This window comes from Aphelocoma coerulescens, chromosome 6 (assembly GCF_041296385.1).
Source record: "Aphelocoma coerulescens isolate FSJ_1873_10779 chromosome 6, UR_Acoe_1.0, whole genome shotgun sequence".
Lineage (NCBI taxonomy): Eukaryota > Metazoa > Chordata > Aves > Passeriformes > Corvidae > Aphelocoma > Aphelocoma coerulescens.
The window spans coordinates 33,378,303-33,396,847 of record NC_091020.1 but is presented as its reverse complement, the minus strand read 5'-3'; the positions used below and the strand labels follow the sequence as shown (position 1 = coordinate 33,396,847).

The following is an 18,545-nucleotide window of genomic DNA, read 5'->3' as shown; positions in this document are numbered from 1 at the left end:
AATAGATCGTATAAACTCATTTCTCACAGATCAGACAGACTTGCATTTTTTACGAGCCTTAAATGTCAGCAGTGCCATTTTGAGATTCAGTCTTTAAGAAAATAATTAATAGGCTGACTCCATTTCCAGAAGGAGGAGAGTACACTTTAAGAAAGGATGGTTTTATTGTTGAGAGCTGTTCTGTCATCAAAGACACTTCAGCCAATGGCTCACACAGATATTCATCTTCAGCCAAGTTAAAAGCAGTGAGAGGAGTTTTAAAGTCATGCAGGAGGTGGAAGTGCTTGTGGAGAGAGAAAGGAATAATTCTGAAATCAGAGATCTGCTTCTAAAGTGGTGCAGTTCATCCTCAGGGTTTAAAGGCTTCAAGGAGAAGCGGAGCAAAGGTAGATGGAGAGGTGTCTCTAAAGGGGAAAAACAACACTTGGTACCCAATGCAAAGCTGGATTTTCCAATTTGGATGGGCATGGCCAGTGTCAGGGAGCAGGATGAGGTGACAATTCCTCACCAGTGAGAGTGAACAAAGGGCTCCTCGTCCTGGAGGTGTCCTGCTGTTCCACTGAGGGTTTTGCCCTCCAAATTGAGAGGTGCAGACCCTCTTCCCACTCTGTGGTAACATAACCCTCCTGCTCTTTCATTTTTTGGCCTGTACTCAATGGCAGCACCATTAAAAAGGGGAAATTTAATTTTCTGGTCTTGAAGCAGGAAGACTGAAAATTGAGTAATTCCCTGAAGGGTAATGATTAGTGATTTTTTTCCCCCAGTGGTAGTACTGTAGTTTGTTTTTACATTTTAAATATGTCTTCTCCCTCAGATTTCAGCTTGGGATGGAGTCATACTCACTCTGTGGATCTCATGCAGGTTGGAGGATGTAAATCCACAGCTCTGAGTGAATGATGTGAGAGTTGCTCTCTCTGTCCAAATAATTTTCCATTTCAGTCCTCAGGAGCAGCTGTGCTGAAAGGCTACCTGCCTTCATTTTTCATCTGAGGTGAAAAATGTACTCCAGCATGGCATTCTCCAGCTGGAGGCAGAACTACATGACACACTTTCCTCTCCCTTTTTCTTCTGTGCTTGAGCCAAAATAGAGGTGAACAAAACACTCCTGAACTGATAGAAAGTGTTGGCTTCTAAATGCACCAAATCAGTGTTTTAGCACCTCGTATGAAACCAATTATATTAATGAGGGCTCCAGTTCTTAACTGGGAATTGTTTATGACAGGGAGGGTTTCATTTCCTACTGCAGGTCTTGCACCATTGCTCCCAAAAGTGCCATCTGCCAGCTTTGGCCCCAAAAAGTGCTCCCTGCCACTATTGTGCAGGGAGATTCTGGCACAGGTCTGGGATGGGGAGCACGGCTGCAGCTTGGGAAGCTTGGAAAATTCACTTTCTCTGTCTGTTGAGCTTATGAAAGACTGAAATTCATTCTGGTTAATATGGTTACTGGGGGAAAGTCAGAGTCAGTGCTGTCTGCCTTAGATGGGTTATTTAGAAATCGGATTGCTGGTGGCCTTCTATCTTGTGTAACACAAATCTGAATTTCACTCAAAATCCCTCAATTCCCATGTAAGGGATTCTGGATGGTGAGTTAGGAGATCTAGATTTTTCTTGGACTTCTACCATTTTATTCCATGTGATGTTGCAGGTGGCACATGCCAGAACTCTGTCATTTTGTCACCCAGAAATGGAGAAGCACCTTTGAGAAGCCCTCCGAGGTCTCATGCTGGGAGTTACCCACCCTTTATGGACCATAACCAAACCCCAAGATACATTTGAGTGCGTTCTGGCCTGAGGCTCCTGTGTATGGCATGAATGGTTACAACTGCATTTTCTCATTTAATTAGTTTTCCCCTTGGGCAGAAGCTTCTCTGTAAAACCACTGATAAGATAATTCACATTGTACTTAAATGTCCATGTTTGGATAAAACCTTATGTGTGTTTCAGTTCAATTTTGTTGGCCCTACACAAGTAACCTCCAGTGGGAATAGTAAGAATAACAACAAGTGCAAGTTTTCATATGCAAAGGAAGGAAACCCATGTAGTGGTAAGGTTTCATTCTGATTTGCTATTCTTCTCAAAGTGTAATTTAAACCACTGAGCCATGCAATAAAGAAACTGAGGTGTGTTATCAGCATATAATTTATTTTTTCACTTGATGAGAAGAACTGTGACATTTTTTGAGTTTATAGATTATTCTGCAGTAAGTACTTTGATTATAAATGATTTGGATGCTGAAGGCATTTTCCAGGATTTAAACATGCAGGAAAAACTGCAAATTAAATCAAATGATCAGTGAGTGGTGAGACTTATAATATTTCTCTCCTGCACCTAGGACGGTGTTCTAGAATGTCTCATTTTTCATATCCTGGTGAAATAACTGCTGGAAAAGGAGCAAGACTTGGTTATTCACAATGGGAAAATGGAGAGCCACAGAATGGTTTTGGTTGGAAGGGACATTAAAGTTCATCCCATTCCAGCCCCTGCCGTGGGCAGGGACACGTTCCACTATCCCAGGTTGCTCCAAGCCCCGTCCAACCTTTCATTTTTGTCCAGGAGGACCAGAGAGCCCATCCCTGGGTGCCTTCCCTTGTGGACTCTGGTCTGGAGCTCTGCAGACCGGGAGCTGCTCTCCTGAAGCACAGAGGAGATGCACCAGGGGATCACCATACTCGAGATGCCAACTCCCCCTTGACAGCCGGAGCAGAGAGATGAGCTCGTGGAACAATTATTTTGCCAAAGGGTGGAGTTTTTCATGGCAGGAGCACCACAGCAGCTCATGATGCAAAAACTCAACCAAAACAACCAATTTTGGCTGGCAGCCTCCTCGCCCAGACTCAGGAGTGCTCGCCCAGCTGGGTGACAGTGCTGAAGTGGTGATCATGGTTTAGAGGTGAAGGTGGCAGCTTTAGGCTGAGGGTTGGCCTCAGTGATCTTAAGGGTCTTTTCCAATTTTAACAATTCTCTGATCAGGTTGCTGAATTGATGTTGGAGCTGTTGCTGTCAAAGCCAAGGCAAGCAGAGCTGGTGGGGTGTGGGCAGTGCTGCTCTTTGGACCTCTCCTGAAGAGGACATAAGGCAGGGTGGAGGGGCTGCAGTGCCCAAAACTGCTCCAGCCCAGCTGCTGAGTCACCTTCCCAAAGCTTTGATGGAATACGTGGCATTTCTTGGCATTTTGTTGCACGTTGCTGTCCTTAGCTATGGGCGTGGCGTGATCTTTGCAGGAGACAAAGATTGATACAGCTTGTGGTGGCACTGCTGTGCTTTTTAAACACTGTTCTTGAGGGTGGAAGGTGTTAAAGACACTGAGGCAGGGCAGCTTCTACAATGGCTCATTCCCAAACCCACACAACTCCGTTCAGTGCCCACTGAAAAATAACTCACTAGCATTATTGATAGGACAGCTGAGGACAGACTTGTTTTCACATTTCTGTGGGTCTGAGGCACCAATGGAAGCATTGCCTCTTGCAGCTTGATGCATCAACTGGACTGAGCTCTTCTGCTGACCAATACAGCCTTTTTCTATTCAGTTCTTTGCGTATAATATGCATATTTTATTTATCATTGCTTTCTTGGGGCCAGGTGTCACTTTTGAGAAATGAACATTGCATTCCTCGAAAGCTTAAGTCCTCACTTATCTGACAAGGCTTTAGGGGTTTTCCTTAGTGTTATTATTTAGGTTATATAGTAGTGCTTAGGAATAAATGGGCTTGGAAGTCACCTCTTCCAGCCTAAGACACCCCAGGAAGCTTTTATTTCAGTGTAGTCCTTGCTGCAGAAATAGATTAAGGAATTTCTAATCTATTTCACATTAAAAGCATCCCCTCCAAATGTATCTGTAGGCTCTTGATGCTGTCTTAGTCTCTTGTGTGTCTGAGAGCTTTGAATGCATTAACAGCCTAAACCAAGTTATTACATTAATCTCATGAAATCAAAGATTCATCTCTTTGACTCAAGGTAAACACCATCAGCAACAGAGAAATTTAACAGATGGAAATGCATTTCAAAACTTGGGAGGCAATTTTGCTGGTGATTTTTTTTTTTTTTTTGTTAGATATGTTAATTCTGCTAAAGTTGGAGTTTGTAAGTTCCTGCGAAGTATTTTGTGGGGTGTGTTCTGGAGATGCTTCCAGTTCTCTGCAGAGCTTTGTAACGTTAACACAGTTTCAGTCTTTCTGCATTAGAAACCGAGCTTTTTGGGTTATCATTAACAGTCATGCATCTGTTCTTGAAAATCTGGCTGCCAACTGCAGTTGATGGGAATTGTGTCACTTCAGATTCCTTGTGTGATTTGCCTCAGTAAAAGCGGTGGAACCTGAGCTCAGAACTCGCGTTGGTGCCATTTCAGCTGCAGTGTCCTGCAGTGACTCTGTGTCCTCCTCTATTTGTCTGGAACCAAATACATCAACAAGCACTGCTGTTTAAAAATGAAACTTCATTTTACCTCCCAGTGTTCACTTTCGTGCTCTGCTGCCTCCAGGGACACAGGGATTTTTCATGGGAGCGAGAGCTTTCTGGCTGGAGCAGAGCATTTGGGAACAGTTCTGCTCCCTTTCTCCTTAGAACTCTGTTCTCTGGGCTGTGTCAGGAAATGCTCTGTCCCACAGAGCAGATCTTGGAGCATCCTGGCCCCAGACATCCTTGTGTAGCTCCCAAAAGGTGTTCAGGTAGGGATCAGTAAGGATCTGAATAAGGCACTTGTGCCATCTCAGAGCTCCGTTAAGGGTGGGCTTTGTCTTCTCAATAGATCAGGTTCTTCTCAATACTCGGGTTTCTCACTGCAAAACCTTAAAAAGTGAATTTTGACCTGTCTGCAGCTGAAGCAGAGGGAGAGTGGAAGGTTAGTTTGGGACACTTTCCCAATAACAGAAGTTAAGTAATTAACATATCCATTGGAAAAAAAAAAAAAGTCTCTTGGAGCGCTTGCCTCGGGTTTCCTCTGCCCACAAATAAAGACCATCTAGTTTGCTAAGCTAAATGTTGTCTTTATATTGAAGAAAATGTTGCAGAAGAGGCAGGGTGTGAGGGAGTGCATGCCAAATTTCTCTCGGTACATTCATCATTATGCAGAGTTGGGGTTTTGGTTTGCTTTTTTAATTTCTTTTTCCCCTTGGTTTCTTTTCATGGAGATTCAGTAAAGAACTCTCAGATTTTTATCTTGTTTGTTTACAATCTGCAGGCCAGCTAAGTGCAGTGTAAGGCCTGAAAAGGTATTTGTGGTTGTGTTCTTTCCGAGTGGAAAACAAACATCCTGAAGCCAAACACGAGAGAAACCTGCAGGAATAGAGAGCCAAGTCAAGGGACTCAATGGCTCAGTGGCTGAGGAACAGACCTTCTTGTCATTGCCCTGGATATCACAGGGTCTGCTTACTGGGTTCCATACACAGCATGGAATTTTTCCCTTTTGTTATGACTGTTGTAAACTGGGCTCTTTGTGCAGTTGCAAGATTGCTGGGCTGGATTGTGCCGTGTTATGAGAACAGCATCCACAGCTGTGATGTTTTTGAGAGGCTGGTGACAGAGTGCAGCAAAACCTCTCTCCTCCACTAGTGGAAACCAGTAAGTTAAGATTTTGATTCCCTTGAAGCTTGTGACAGAAGTGTTGTTCTTTAGATGTGGTGACATGAAGATAGGAGAGGACAATCATGAGTGTTTAATCCATTATCAAGTGGCATCAGGTTCCACACCAAGTGTGTGCTCTGCCAACCACACATACCTCAATAGGCCACAAAGCCCGGGGTGTAGAGCTGCAGAAATGTCTTCAGAATGGTGGGACCTTGTAAACTTTTTAACAAAATCTTACTGCACTTTTGTGTAAAGAGCACAGACTAGAGAGGAGTGAGTGATGGAGCCCAAGCCTTTGATGAAACACTTAGGAAGAGTGGCAGGAGACTTTGGAAGTAAATGTTGCTTGACTTATGCAGAATAAATGCTTTTCTCAGAAGCTGGAAGCAGTATAATGACATTACATCAAAAAGGTTTTGCTTAATTAGGTGTAGCCAGCAGTTACCTGCAGGAATTTTATCTGGTGATATTTTAGAGATAACTAATTAGAAATTTCTTGAGAATGCTTAGAGCTTTCTTGGGTTTTCCACTTTGGACTCTGAGTCTGCTTCACCTTGTAATAAATGTGTGGTTTCTTGGTTAATGGGCTGAGGTTCATCTGATGTGTCATTGCTTAAAGAATTAAAGTTGTTGAACATTTAAAAAAGTTACTACCAAGCTTGGAACAGAGTTAGGTTTTTTTAAAAGTACTGGAACAAAGCCCCAGTTGTGATTTGGCATCAATGAATAGTTTGAGTTGAGTAATTTTTGTTTGAATTTACAAGAAACTTTAATGACAGACTCTAATGCTGAGTTTGTCTTTTCAGGATGCAGCTGTGTATGTTTCCTTTCACCCACTCAGCACTAGATGAAAGATGAAATGCCCTATTCATGAAAAAGCACTTACATGGTACTTATGTACAGATGAGATATGTTTTTCCATCCATTTCAAGGCATGTCTCGCAGAGAAGGTACCATATATGAGTCACAAAGAAAAGAATTCCGATGACTCTGTTAAGATAGTAAAGTTTATGGAGAAAATTCTGCTTGGAGGTGGAGGAAAATCCCTTCTCAGCCACTAAAAATCAAATGAGCAGCTGTGAGCATTTACATTGCTCTAGAATTGCCATAACTGTATTGTGTTCAAAGCAAAGTTAAGCCTAAAGTAGACTGATCCCCTTTGAGAAAAACTGCTTATATATGAAGTGTGAAGGTGTATCAGAGGAATTCTAGTAGACACCATTTGGTTGCATCATTGCATACAAAACCATTTTACCACAGGATGAGATAAACAGGCACCGAAGGCATTACGTGATGCAAATTCTATTTATTCCATACAATGTTATTCATCCCTCAAAAGCAGCCTTAAATTAGCAGCTGATCTCTCACAACCCACAAGATTTAGCAATTTGTGCTGCATACCCCTTGCAAAGTGGCAGAAATTATTAGAGATCAGATGGTGGATAGAATATGTTCCTCGCTTTAAATCAACCTGAGGTAGCAGCTGCTAAAATCAAGGAAAATCAAAAGTGTAAAAGGAACAAGATGGTAATCAGAGTAACTCATAACTGTGAGTTATGCCCACTGTTTTGCAGCATGTCAAGGCTGAAAATGCTTGGCAGGACGTTGGAAATACTCTCGGAACATTTTTCTACCACGTGCTGGTTCTGGACCAGTAATCAATGCAAGAGACAAAGAGCTGGGCTTAAAATAACCCTTCAGCACTGAAGGATCCTTTCCTGCAAATCCAACTGTGCTACACCAGCTCTCCACCTCTCCCTCGAGTAAGAGTCAGCTGGCACACTGAAAGCAAAGGTTTATTCTCTTTAGCACAGTGAGGTTCTTCCACTCTCCCAGGTTGCTCCAAGCCCCGTCCAACCTGGCCCTGAACACTTCCAGGGATGGGGAATCCACAACTTTTTCTCTTGTTCAGGTAGAGTGATGAAATCACTGTGCTGTCCTCACCTAACTGAGCTCTGCACCGAGGGAAAACCTTGTATCTCTATCAAGTAAGTTGCTCCAGAAGAGCTGTTTGAGTAAATTGCAGCAATATCTTTCCAGAGTCAATGAAGCAGCCTTGGGAGCCTGAAATCAAACACGATTCACAGAGGACAGAAAGAACCAGGTAACTACGAAACAGCTGCGTTTGAGACGTGAGCTCTGTCAACACCAGACCGATTCTTTGCCTCGGGCGTTTTCTGAAGATAAACACTTATTTATTTCTCATTACAGCCTGACTGCAGGGCGTATGAGAGCTGTATTTAGAGATGATATTTTTTTTCCCTCTTGCCAACCCCCAAACCTCTTCAATTTGTTCGATAAAAATAACTGCAGTGAAAGAGCTTCATAACAGATTCAGCCTTCGTGCTCCGTGGTTCCCTGTTGCACTCGCTTGTAGAACAGGAATTTGGCTGATTTGTGGGCTGAGAGTGGGATGTATTCCTTGAAAGAGCAGGCAGGTAAGAATTTCTATTATTGTAAATTATCGTGATACCCTGTTTTGGGAATGAAACCTCAGCAGCTGTTTGGTCTTACTAAAAATGCAATTAAAACATTTGTGGCAAGACCAGCCTCAGCACATTCACTTTCTGCACCTGAAGTCGTATTTCAGGTGATCCCTGTGCCTTCCCAGGGAGCTCTTTGCTTATTTCTCCTTTTTCCATATAAGTAAAGAAAGTCCATAGGGCAAATTTAGACCGAGCGATTCTCACTGATATTAAATCACTGCATGAATTATTTAACCTTCTGCATCTGTCTTTATCCTATTTTGGCATTGGTGGCTGTCTGGGCATTTAAGTAGATGCATTTTTCTTAAGAAGGGATAAAAATTAACTCCTGATAGCATCAGTACTTTATTCTGGCTCTTAGTGAATCGATCATTTTAATGAGGGACTGGCTGGTTTTTGTTAAATAGATGCAATTTCTGGTTGTGTGCTGAATGTCAGAACTTTCTAATCTGGCTCCAGATTTTTGGGAAAGGAATCTGTGAGCCCCACAGGATGGGTGCATTGGTTTATCCTTGTTTCCATGGAATGACCCCCAGGACCATGTGGGGTCTCTTGGGAGGTTGCTCACAGTTACTGTGAGGATTGAAAATACAGATGCTAAACTTTGACCATGCAGAATGATCTCTGAAAGTGGATTAAAGTGGCTTTTTGTGAGAAGAAATGCACTGGAGTAATTTATGCAAAGACACAGTTTTTTTCCTACAGTGTGCAACTCTTTCATATTCAATATAAACCTGTCAGTGATTCTGTAGCAAGGCACTATGTGAGATGAATAGGAACTAAGGGAAGGGAAAAGATGAATTGCTGGAGCTGTTGCACATCGTAGGCAGCAAGTTTTGATCAGCAGTTGAGAAGCCAGAGTGTACTGCAGGCAAAATTCTGCTCCAAACATCCTCAGAAGTGTATGAGAACAGCACTTTGCTCCATGTTTGTACAACAGGGAGGATTTAAACACATCGATGGGAGCTCTGCCCTGGCACAGGAGCTCCAGGCATGTGCTGCCACAGGTTGGGCAGCTGCTGGTGGTGCTTTTTCATTTCGAGGGCTTTTGGACCTGTACTTCTGGAGTAATGGCTGACTTTTGTTCTATTTTGTTCTCCTGTCTGCATTTTTTATTCTGCCCAAATAATAAACGATGAATCTGTTTTAGACTGATTTAAATCAGATAAAATAGAAAGAAAGAGCACTGAAGTCATTAAATATCATTAGTGGCGCTTTTTTTCCTTCTGAAAAATGCTTTAATTTAAAAATGGGTAATATCAAGTTTTATTATTTTCACATTCTCAAGGCAGACCAAACAATAACACATCAGAACATGTGGCTGTGGCATGTTAGGAGTGCAAGGAACTGGAGCTTGGTCATTTCCAGGAACTTGCACAAGCCTTCAGGTGTAATAACAGGTTTCTGGGGGAGGGCATGACCCTGCTGTCACTGATCCAGGCCAGGCAGCTCCCCCTCCCAATCCCTCTCTTTTTCCCTTGCTTCCAAGGATCTGTTTATTCAGGCAGTGTTTATGCCCTAATTGAGTGGTGATTCAAACTCAGTACCTATTTCCTGAGCATTGCAGCCCAAATAATAGGAGTCATCCTGATGTGATTGAAACTACGACTGCTTTTAGGGGAGTTTGCTGATTTTTTTGCATGTGGAGCAAGTAATTTTTTCCCTTCTCACATTTTATTTGGAAGTGTATGGATGAGGAAGGAGCAGATAGTGTTTGGATTAGATTCTGAGAAAAAAACCACTTGTTTTTTAGGCGAGTTTGCTGATTCAGTGGTGATTCAGGAGGTTTTCTTTGGCTTTACAAGGCCATGAAATGGGCTTTTTAAAGAACATTTTAGACTTGAACAAGTGTTCAGCAGTTGTTCACCAGGTTGAGTGTGCAACCATGGGCTGTGGCCACCTATTCTTGCTTTTAGGGTGTACCTGTTTTCCAACGGATTGCCTTGAACATGGTTGCATAGGTTTATACAGTCTTGGGAGTTGAATTTATTGATGATTCTTTAAAAATTAGGGGGTTTGAGTAAATAAAGGAGCTTTACATAACTTCAGTCTGCAGGAGGTTGCTGAGCTTTGTAATGAGTCCTGTGGCTTTTCTAAATCACTGCAATTGGTTTTTGCTTGTTCTTATTGTTTTGCTTTGGGTTTTTTCTCTTTTCTTTTTCTCGCCAGAAGTTTGCAGAGGTCAGTGATTCATGATCCTCTTTTTATTGACATATCATCTTTCTGGCATCTTTCTGATTTCTCTGAGGTAAATAGATGTGAGTTCAGGCAAAGTTTATTTCCAAAAATGTTAACTTGAGGAGCCAAATGTGCCCAATAAGCAGGACAGAGAAAATCTACGATTATCTCTCTCCTTTCCTCATATCACTTTCTTTCTTTTAAAATTTAGTTAAGTTTTATTAATTCTCTGGGGATTTTTTTACTGAAATGGTACAACCTGCCCACTAACAGGATGAACTTCCTCCTGCTGTACAAATACTTCACTACACTTGTACAAATACTTGGGGTTGTTTGTGTGCTGCCTGTAGTCTTCAATTCTAACCATTTCCAGTAAGTTCAATAGCTAAAAAAAAAAAATCTGTAATTGTGAAGTTTTGCAGGTTTTTTATGTCCAAAGGTCATAAATTTATCCTGCATGGGCTGAAGAATTGATGCTGTACAGGGACAGTGTTGCACTGGGTGATGGAGGAATGGAAAAGGAATGACATGGTTGTGCTGCACTGCCACTAAATATTGTTGGGTTTTCTCCTTCCATATGAAAATGTTGTGAGGATTTCACTCCAGCAGCCTCTCTCTGCCCTTTCATGTCTCCATTCCTCTTGATGTGAGTCATGGAAAGTTTATCATCATCCGATGTGGGCAGCCTTTCACTTCCAGGCCTACATCTCTTTGTGACTAATGACAGCCTCGTCTTCACAGGAGCTCTTCAGAGGGAAACATTTCCGTGGGGAAGTTAATTTCTGGAGTGTTCATGGAGGGCATGGGATCAGCTTTGCTCTGAGATTTCAAAAAACATCAGCAGTGCAAGCTGAGAAGTTGATTGAAAAAAACCTTCCTGATTTGGCAGGGAAGGCACTTAGGCAGTGGGAATATTTATCCAGATTAGTGGAAAAAATTAGGAGAGTATGGATAAATCAGCATAGCTGTTACTCTAAGAATGGCATTAGATGTATTAAATTAGAAGCAATGTGATGTTACTGGCCAGGTGATTCAGCAGTATTATCTTTTGCCTAATCTTTTTTTGGGGTTTTTTTTTGGTTTGGTTTTTTTTTTTTTTTCTGGATAAAAGTGTTTATCCTTAATTTTATAGCATCTGTAGCTTTTCAGTTGGGCTTCATCCCATCTAACCTGAGAGCTTGTGGATTATTTTCTCACTTGCCTTAGACATCCATGTTTTAGGCTGTGACCTGCCCAACAGGACTGATTTACCTGAAATCTTCAATTATATCATGTGAAGGCAGGAAACAAAGCCCTGTAGCTCCACTGACATAAACCAGGGGAGCTTTTATACCCCAGGCTGAGAAATGTGTTCCTGGTGTACCTGAAATGTGTTCATAAAGATGTTAACAGGGTGTCACCCTTTCATGTGGTGGGAGGAGAAGCTGACTGTGATTAGAAGGCTGCTACAAAATTTAGCCTGAAGAGCACCAGCAAAAGTTTGATTCATCCTTATTTTAAAGAGTTTTGAAAGAAAGGAAAGCATATTAAATACTAAGGAACTGGTGACCTGGAAAACACATAGGTATACATGTGTGTAAAATCTGTTCAATCTGTTTTACCTTATTGATAGAGGAGGAGAATTTTAGCTACATGACTGAGCACATGAAAGTAATTGGTTTTATAGCCTGTTGGTCTCTTCTCCCCAGGGACAAGATTTAGGACAAGAGGAAATGGCCTCAAGTTGCATCAGTGGAGGTTTAGGTTGGATATTAGGGAAAATTTCTTCATCAAAAGTGTTGTTGAGCACTGGAGCTGCCCAGTGGTGAAGTCACCATCACTGGAGGGATGTAAAAGCTGTGTAGATGTGGCACTTGGGGACATGGGTCAGTGGTGGCCTTGGCAGTGCTCAGTTATTCCTTGGCCTTAATGATCTTGGAGAGCTTTTCCAACCTCAATAATTCCATGATTCTGGGATTCTGTAGCCGTTTTGATTGTAATCTTCTCTTACAACCCTTAAAGAGGAAAGGGAGGAATTTTATGAAATGTTTATTTAATAGGAAAAATACATAATTTCAAATATTTTCTATACAGCCAACAAAACCATGTGAATGATGAAAAATCCTGCATGTTTTCTTTTTGGGGGAATGTCTCTTTTTACCCTGTTTATGAGGTGAGTAGGGCCTGGTGGATGCTGTAATTTCAGTGCTTTGGTGTGAGGCTCGAGCAGGCAGCTCAGACTTTTGCTGTTTGCTTTTGTGGTTCCTGCCAGTGTTACCTGACTGGTGTCATTGAGATCTCTCCTGCATCCTGACCACTCAACAGCCCCTCCTCTCATGCAGGAATTGCTTGGAGAAACTGGCATTAAAAGCTCTCACCTGTTTGCTATTGAGATTTCTGTTGCATATAAATACCTTCGTTAGCTTGAGCCTCCTTCAGTTTGGAGCAGTGATGCAAAGTCCCCCTGAATATATTGAAATCTAAGAGAGCTTTTCCTTTCCCCCGCCCCATTCTGCTGTGTGTCATCTTGTATATCCATCTTTCCTCCTTAGGCTATTCCCAGAGATCCTTATTTTTATGAGGACAGTTTACTTTTGGCCAAGGAGCTTGCAGAGGTTGCTGTTGATTTCTGCTCTGTGGTTAGGGCTGCCACTCGTTAATGTACAGCAGACAAATGCAGTATAGACGTGATCATAAATAATTCACTGCTCCCTCCAACAAGGGGAAATTACATGCTACATTATTCAATATACAAAGACACTGCTTGTTGTGTAAAGAGAGTAATTTTCTGCCAGTGAACAGCCAGCAGCTTTGCAGCTAAAATATAAGGGGACACACATGGTTTATTACCAGCTCAAGCCTCATAACCTTCCCTCTGCCTGCAATCCACATCCTTCTGCTCTCAGGAGTGGAATACAAAGAGGTGACGTGTGTTGGTGGCTGTGGTTGTGGCTGCTGGGAATGTTGGATGGAAGGAACAAGAAAAAGATGGTGTAGATGTCTCGGTTTCATGGGGTGAATGAGGGAAATGAGGGCTGGGGGAAGATCCTGCCCTGCTGGTGAGCATCATTCATGCCATGGTGAAAGGTTGGGGAATGAACTTCTATTAAAAAGCTTCTTGGGAAAGAGAAGGGAGTGGCACTAGGAAATTACATCCCAACTTTTACGTGTTTATTACAATTCAATTTTTTTATTTTGTGAACATGACAGTGGAAAATCATGTAAAATGGTGTGTTGGCAACTAGCAGTTATTAAAAAAAATGAGATTAATGTCTCTATTCTATTAGCTGAGTGATCTGTCATTGTCCTGTGATAGGTCATCAAACTGATTATCTAATTAAGCAGCCTGATGCAGTGCCTGTGCACGAGCTGGCAGAGTTATGGTCGCTGGTGGAACTTTAAATTTCCCCTCATGATTGGTGTGATTAAGATCTCAGTTTTACTGTAGCCTAAACATATTTCTATTTTTTTACCCTTGCATCAGCTTCATGATAAATCATTTTCTTCACCTGTCAAAGATGTAGTTAACGTGGTTTTTCCTCCACTTTGTAGTATTTGTAACAGATTTTCATGAGAAGTGTCTGCACCTGGGCAGGGTTCAGTAAATTCCAGTCCATTTTTTTAACACAAAAATGGACACAGAATAGGACAGAGATGGTTATGTGGTTTTTCTAAGGTCCTGTGGTCTGTATTCATTAATGTATTTCTGATTGCTCTTTTTAAAACCTTGAGAATTGATGTCAAATACACAAACCTGGAATTGATTCCATAAGGCTATCTCAGATAAATCTGTTCAGTCACTGTCACTGAGAAGGTTGCAGATCCCTGTTAGAAGAGGACTGGAAGATAAATTGGATTTTTTCTGTATTCTAAATAGCCAGTGCATAGGAACTGGTGTCTGAAAATAAACAGCAAGGAGCTGAGGAGCAGAGGTCTGGGAGGGGGGGATGTCAAAGAGGAGGAGTTCAGGGTGGAGGGATTACATAAAAACAAAAGTGTTGAACATGATAAATTTAATTGAAGAGATGCTGTAGGGTGGCTTTTGGTTACCAGATCTTTTCTAGGTACTGCTTTAACCTGTAGTTTCTTCTTCATGCTTCTTTTTTGAGAGGGGCTTTTTTCACCTTCCTTTTTTATCTTTTGTGATGAAGGCCCTCATCTCCATTCTCTCTTTTTTTTTTTTTTCACCGTATTTTTTTGAGATATCTCTGTTTTCATTACTTTCTCCATTACCTCTGTGGATGCTGCCTGAATCTGCCCTGACACTGCTTCTGTCTCCAGCCCCCTTGGTTTCCTCTTTGAAAATATTTGATCAGGGGTTATTGCTGCCTGAAATATTTAAGTGGGAAGTGGAAACTTCTCACTTCTTGTCAGGACTTCCCTTCCTTGTCCTCCCTCTCACCACCATTGCTGGTGTTTGGACAACCATCACGGTCTTTCCAATCTTGGCTTCTTTCCATAGTTTCTCTTTTTCTTCTGGACATTTACTGGGGGGATATTTTATGCATAAGAAAGAATAAACTTTCTAGGTTTAATATGAAATATGAATCTGATTTAATCTCTCTAGTTCAAACTTCTGTCAAAATCATCACAGCTCTGTTCCTTTGAGAAGTTTTTAAGACTGGTCTCTTTGAGAAGTCTTGCATTAATTTCTTTCCCTTTGGTTTAAATATAGTTAGTAATGATTATGCTGAGATTTCTGTCTGCCTCATCTAACTTAGAGAATAAACTCATTAAGGAAATGAACTTTTTTTGGGGGAAGAACAGTATTTTGCAAATACTTTTGTTCAATATTTATCTAATTATTCTTGAGTCCCTGAGACACAGCCTACTTGCTCTGATTGCAGAAATCCTCCAATATGTGACTCTGTTCAGTGGGAGAAACATCAGAATACAAATAATTTTTACAAAAGCACTTTGTCTCATACAAAAATGCAGCCAGAAGGATGAGGATAAATGCAGGATCTGAAGTGACTGCCCCATTTGATCAGGACGCTTTTGTAGGAATGAAGAAGGAGTTATTATCTAGAATTATAGCAGTGTTTCTTAAGCATTAAAAATAGGTGTTGATAGAGCTAAAGGCAAAATAGTCAAATTGTGGGATTCATAATAGTAATGATTATACTTCTCTGATTTGATGAGTAATAAGAAGACCCATCATTTGGTCCAGAAACCTGAGATCCTGTCATTAGCATTTCCTTGTGTCTGTTTTTTAATCCCTTCAGCTTGCTGAAAGTTTTACTTGTGGCTTTTTTTTTTTTTTTTTTTTTTGTTTGGCTTTTTATCTCTTATGTTTGAAAGGAAACTGTTATTTTATCCCTGCCTCAAACAGGGTCCTACCCCACTTTAGGACAGTTAATTTAAGATCCCCACGAGCAGACAGAGTGTAATTATTTAAACCTGTGTCACTGGATACTGTCCAGAAATGCTCCCATATTTCAAGAGCAGATTAAGATCTGTTGGGTGGGTTAGTGAGCAGCTGAGGGGGGTTGTGTAGTGTTACCTGTGGTAGCAACCAGTCATTGGTGTGAGCAGATGGGTGATGGGAAAGCAAGGGCAGCTCGCTGTGAACCTGGAGCCAAATGTTTCCTGGGTTTAATATCCTGAATGCTGTAATGAACAGACTTGGCAACAGCAGGCATCTTTCAAATAGAATTGTGAAATGACTCGTGGTACGTTGTGCTTTGCTGTGGCTGTGGGTGATGGGGATATGATGTCTGGGTGTATATAAACATCTGGTTTTTGTTTCCCTAGGGTGGACAATGCATCTCTTTGGAACCACCTCTGGGAAGATGAAGCTTCCAGCAGCAGTAGTGTGGTTTGGAAACTGCTCGTTTTAAGGAATTCTGGACATTTCTACCCATATTTGCCTATTGCAGCACAAAGCAGAGGACAATGAGTTATTTTTATTTTTTGCATATTTTCACACTACGTAACAATATTTCTTCCTTCTCATTTTGTTCAATGGGAAAAACTTGAGCCAGTTTTGTAGCTGATCCTTACTTTGCCACATTCCTCTTACTGAGCCAAATTCTTGGGAACCACATCCAGAGTACATCTATTTTTGTGTGTTGGCGGTGGTTGGGGTTTCTTTTTCTCTCTGTGACACATGTCACTTTTTATTCTGTTTTGAACCTGTCCTTTTGCATTGCTGAGTAGTCGCAGAATCACTCCAGGAATGAAATAATTTCAGACTTAGAGAAGATGACTCATATTCTTCAGAAACATTTTTATGGCTGTGCTCGGCTCATTGATCTAGGAGTTTAACTGTAGTAATATGAGGTATTGCATTAATTGCTGCATACATTTATTACCAAATGACTTGCACAGACAATGTTTCAGATGCCGTGGACCTGATCACAATAACCAGAAGTGTCCTGTGTGCAGAGGAGAAAATAAAATCCCTTTGTACACCGACAGCAAGCAGATGAAGTGGCTCGCGGTTCTGGAAGTGAGGACTGATCACTGTGAGAGCTGGAATGGATTGTTCTGCCTCAGGAAGGGGAAGCTCTGCAGTTTGATGTTTGGGTTGATCATAATGACTCTGGTGATGGTATCCTACATACTGACTGGAGCCAAGCATGGCCTGTTGCTGATCCCATCTCCCTTCCATTATGGAGCTTTTGCTAGCAATCCCAGCTTAATGGACAATGAAAGCCTTAGTGACATGAAAGACCATTACCAGCCTTCAAAAATGAATATTTCATATGTAAAGGATTATCCAAGCATTAAATTAATTATTGACACCATTACTTCAAAGATAGAGTTTATAACGAGGCAGCGCCCTGATTTAGAAGAGCTGAGGAAGCAAGAGCCACATGTAAGTATGAATTGAGGCGTGTCTTAAACTGCTTCTTACGTCCTTGTTTCAAGGCTTTTGGATCAATCTTTTGCCTAGATATAAAAAAGTGCAAGTGCTGGGATGTTCATAAAGTGATTTACACCATCTAGAGTCTCCTGATTCACAGCAGCTGAGAAGTTGCCGTTGTAGATCACATCCCTCTGAGTCACGGGCAGGATGGATGGGTTCTGTAAATGGGCTTGACACCTGAAGCAAAAAATCAGGCAGCCCTCTGATAGCTGTACAACATTACTGAACTTTTACCTTGTCTCATGCAAAATCATTGTGACTTAGATTTACCTGTCACCTGAAATGATAAATAAGAAAAGAGCCTTTCTAATAACTGCTTGCCAGGGTGCCTTCCTGAAAATCATTGCAAACCTTGTATTTCAGAGTTAACAACTGGAAGGTAATTTGCTTTGAGTATTGGGTGTTTGAATTTAAAAATTATTTCCTGGGGTTGCAGGGCAGTTGGGAGATTATTAAGGCCCTTTCTGGCCTTAAAATAAAAGGATTTCTAAATACTCCTCTCCCAGTCCAATGGGTTGTACAGGATTTGGTTCTGGTGTCATCAGAAGCAAAATTGGAGTAAACTTTGTAGGTAAAGATGTCCAGGTAAAGTTTCTGTTCTCTCACCGTGCTAAGTAAGAAAAGTATAACTGTTGATTACTTGCTGCCTTGACTGAAATTGTTGTTCTTTATGTTGCAGATGTTTTCAGTAATTCCTAACAAATTCCTTCCAAATAGCAAGAACCCTTGTTGGTATGAAGAGTACCGAGGAAACACAACCACGGATCCTTACGCAACCAACTCCTATGCACTGTACTCCAAGCGCTTTCGGATCATTTTTGATTACCTCAGGAAGGTATTTTGGAACCACTTGTACCACTACAAGGACAAGCACTACCGCCTGCGCTGCCTCCCACACTTCTACATCATCGGGCAGCCCAAGTGTGGCACCACGGACCTGTACGACCGCCTGAGGCTGCACCCCGACGTTCGCTTCTCGGCCATCAAGGAGCCCCACTGGTGGACAAGGAAACGCTTTGGTGAGTGAAAATGTCCTCTGCTATCCAGGCAAGTTGTGTCTCCTAAAATTTTCTACATGTCTGGGATGAAATTAATGGATTTGCTCCGTATTGGTTTACCTAGAAACCACTGAAACAGATAGTTTTGAGACATCCTCGTGGTGGATGCTCAACCTGCTTTTGTTCAATGATGTTTTGGGTTAAACCTCTTGAGAAAACACACATTTCATTTGGTTCATTTGCAGTGGTTTGGAAAATCTAAGAAAAAACAAAAATGGCCGATAAAACCCACCTTAAGAATTTGTAAAGGCAAGGAGAGAAATGAATTAGGTTGTCATGGGGGAATTGAAGAGTAGCAGTGATAGTTTTGTATTGGGAAATTCTGTAAAGCCTTTCTCACATCAATAAATGATGGATCACTATTCAAAATTTCAGTCCTTATGGTTCGATAAATACCACTGTAGCAGGAGC

General features: G+C 41.5%; 1 protein-coding gene across 2 annotated transcripts in view; it reads left to right on the top strand.

Moving 5' to 3' along the window:
* CHST15 (carbohydrate sulfotransferase 15) overlaps positions 1-18,545 on the top strand; it is a 45,087-nt gene that overhangs the window by 9,506 nt on the left and 17,036 nt on the right. The window contains exons 1-3 of one of the 2 annotated variants that reach the window (XM_069020222.1): positions 7,772-8,000; positions 15,960-17,025; positions 17,756-18,095. In XM_069020222.1, coding sequence (XP_068876323.1) covers positions 16,483-17,025; positions 17,756-18,095 — 883 coding nt within the window. In that variant the 5' untranslated portion in view covers positions 7,772-8,000; positions 15,960-16,482. Of the gene's footprint in view, positions 1-7,771; positions 8,001-15,959; positions 17,026-17,755; positions 18,096-18,545 lie in introns of those variants that run through there. The other variant, XM_069020221.1, reaches the window with a different exon arrangement.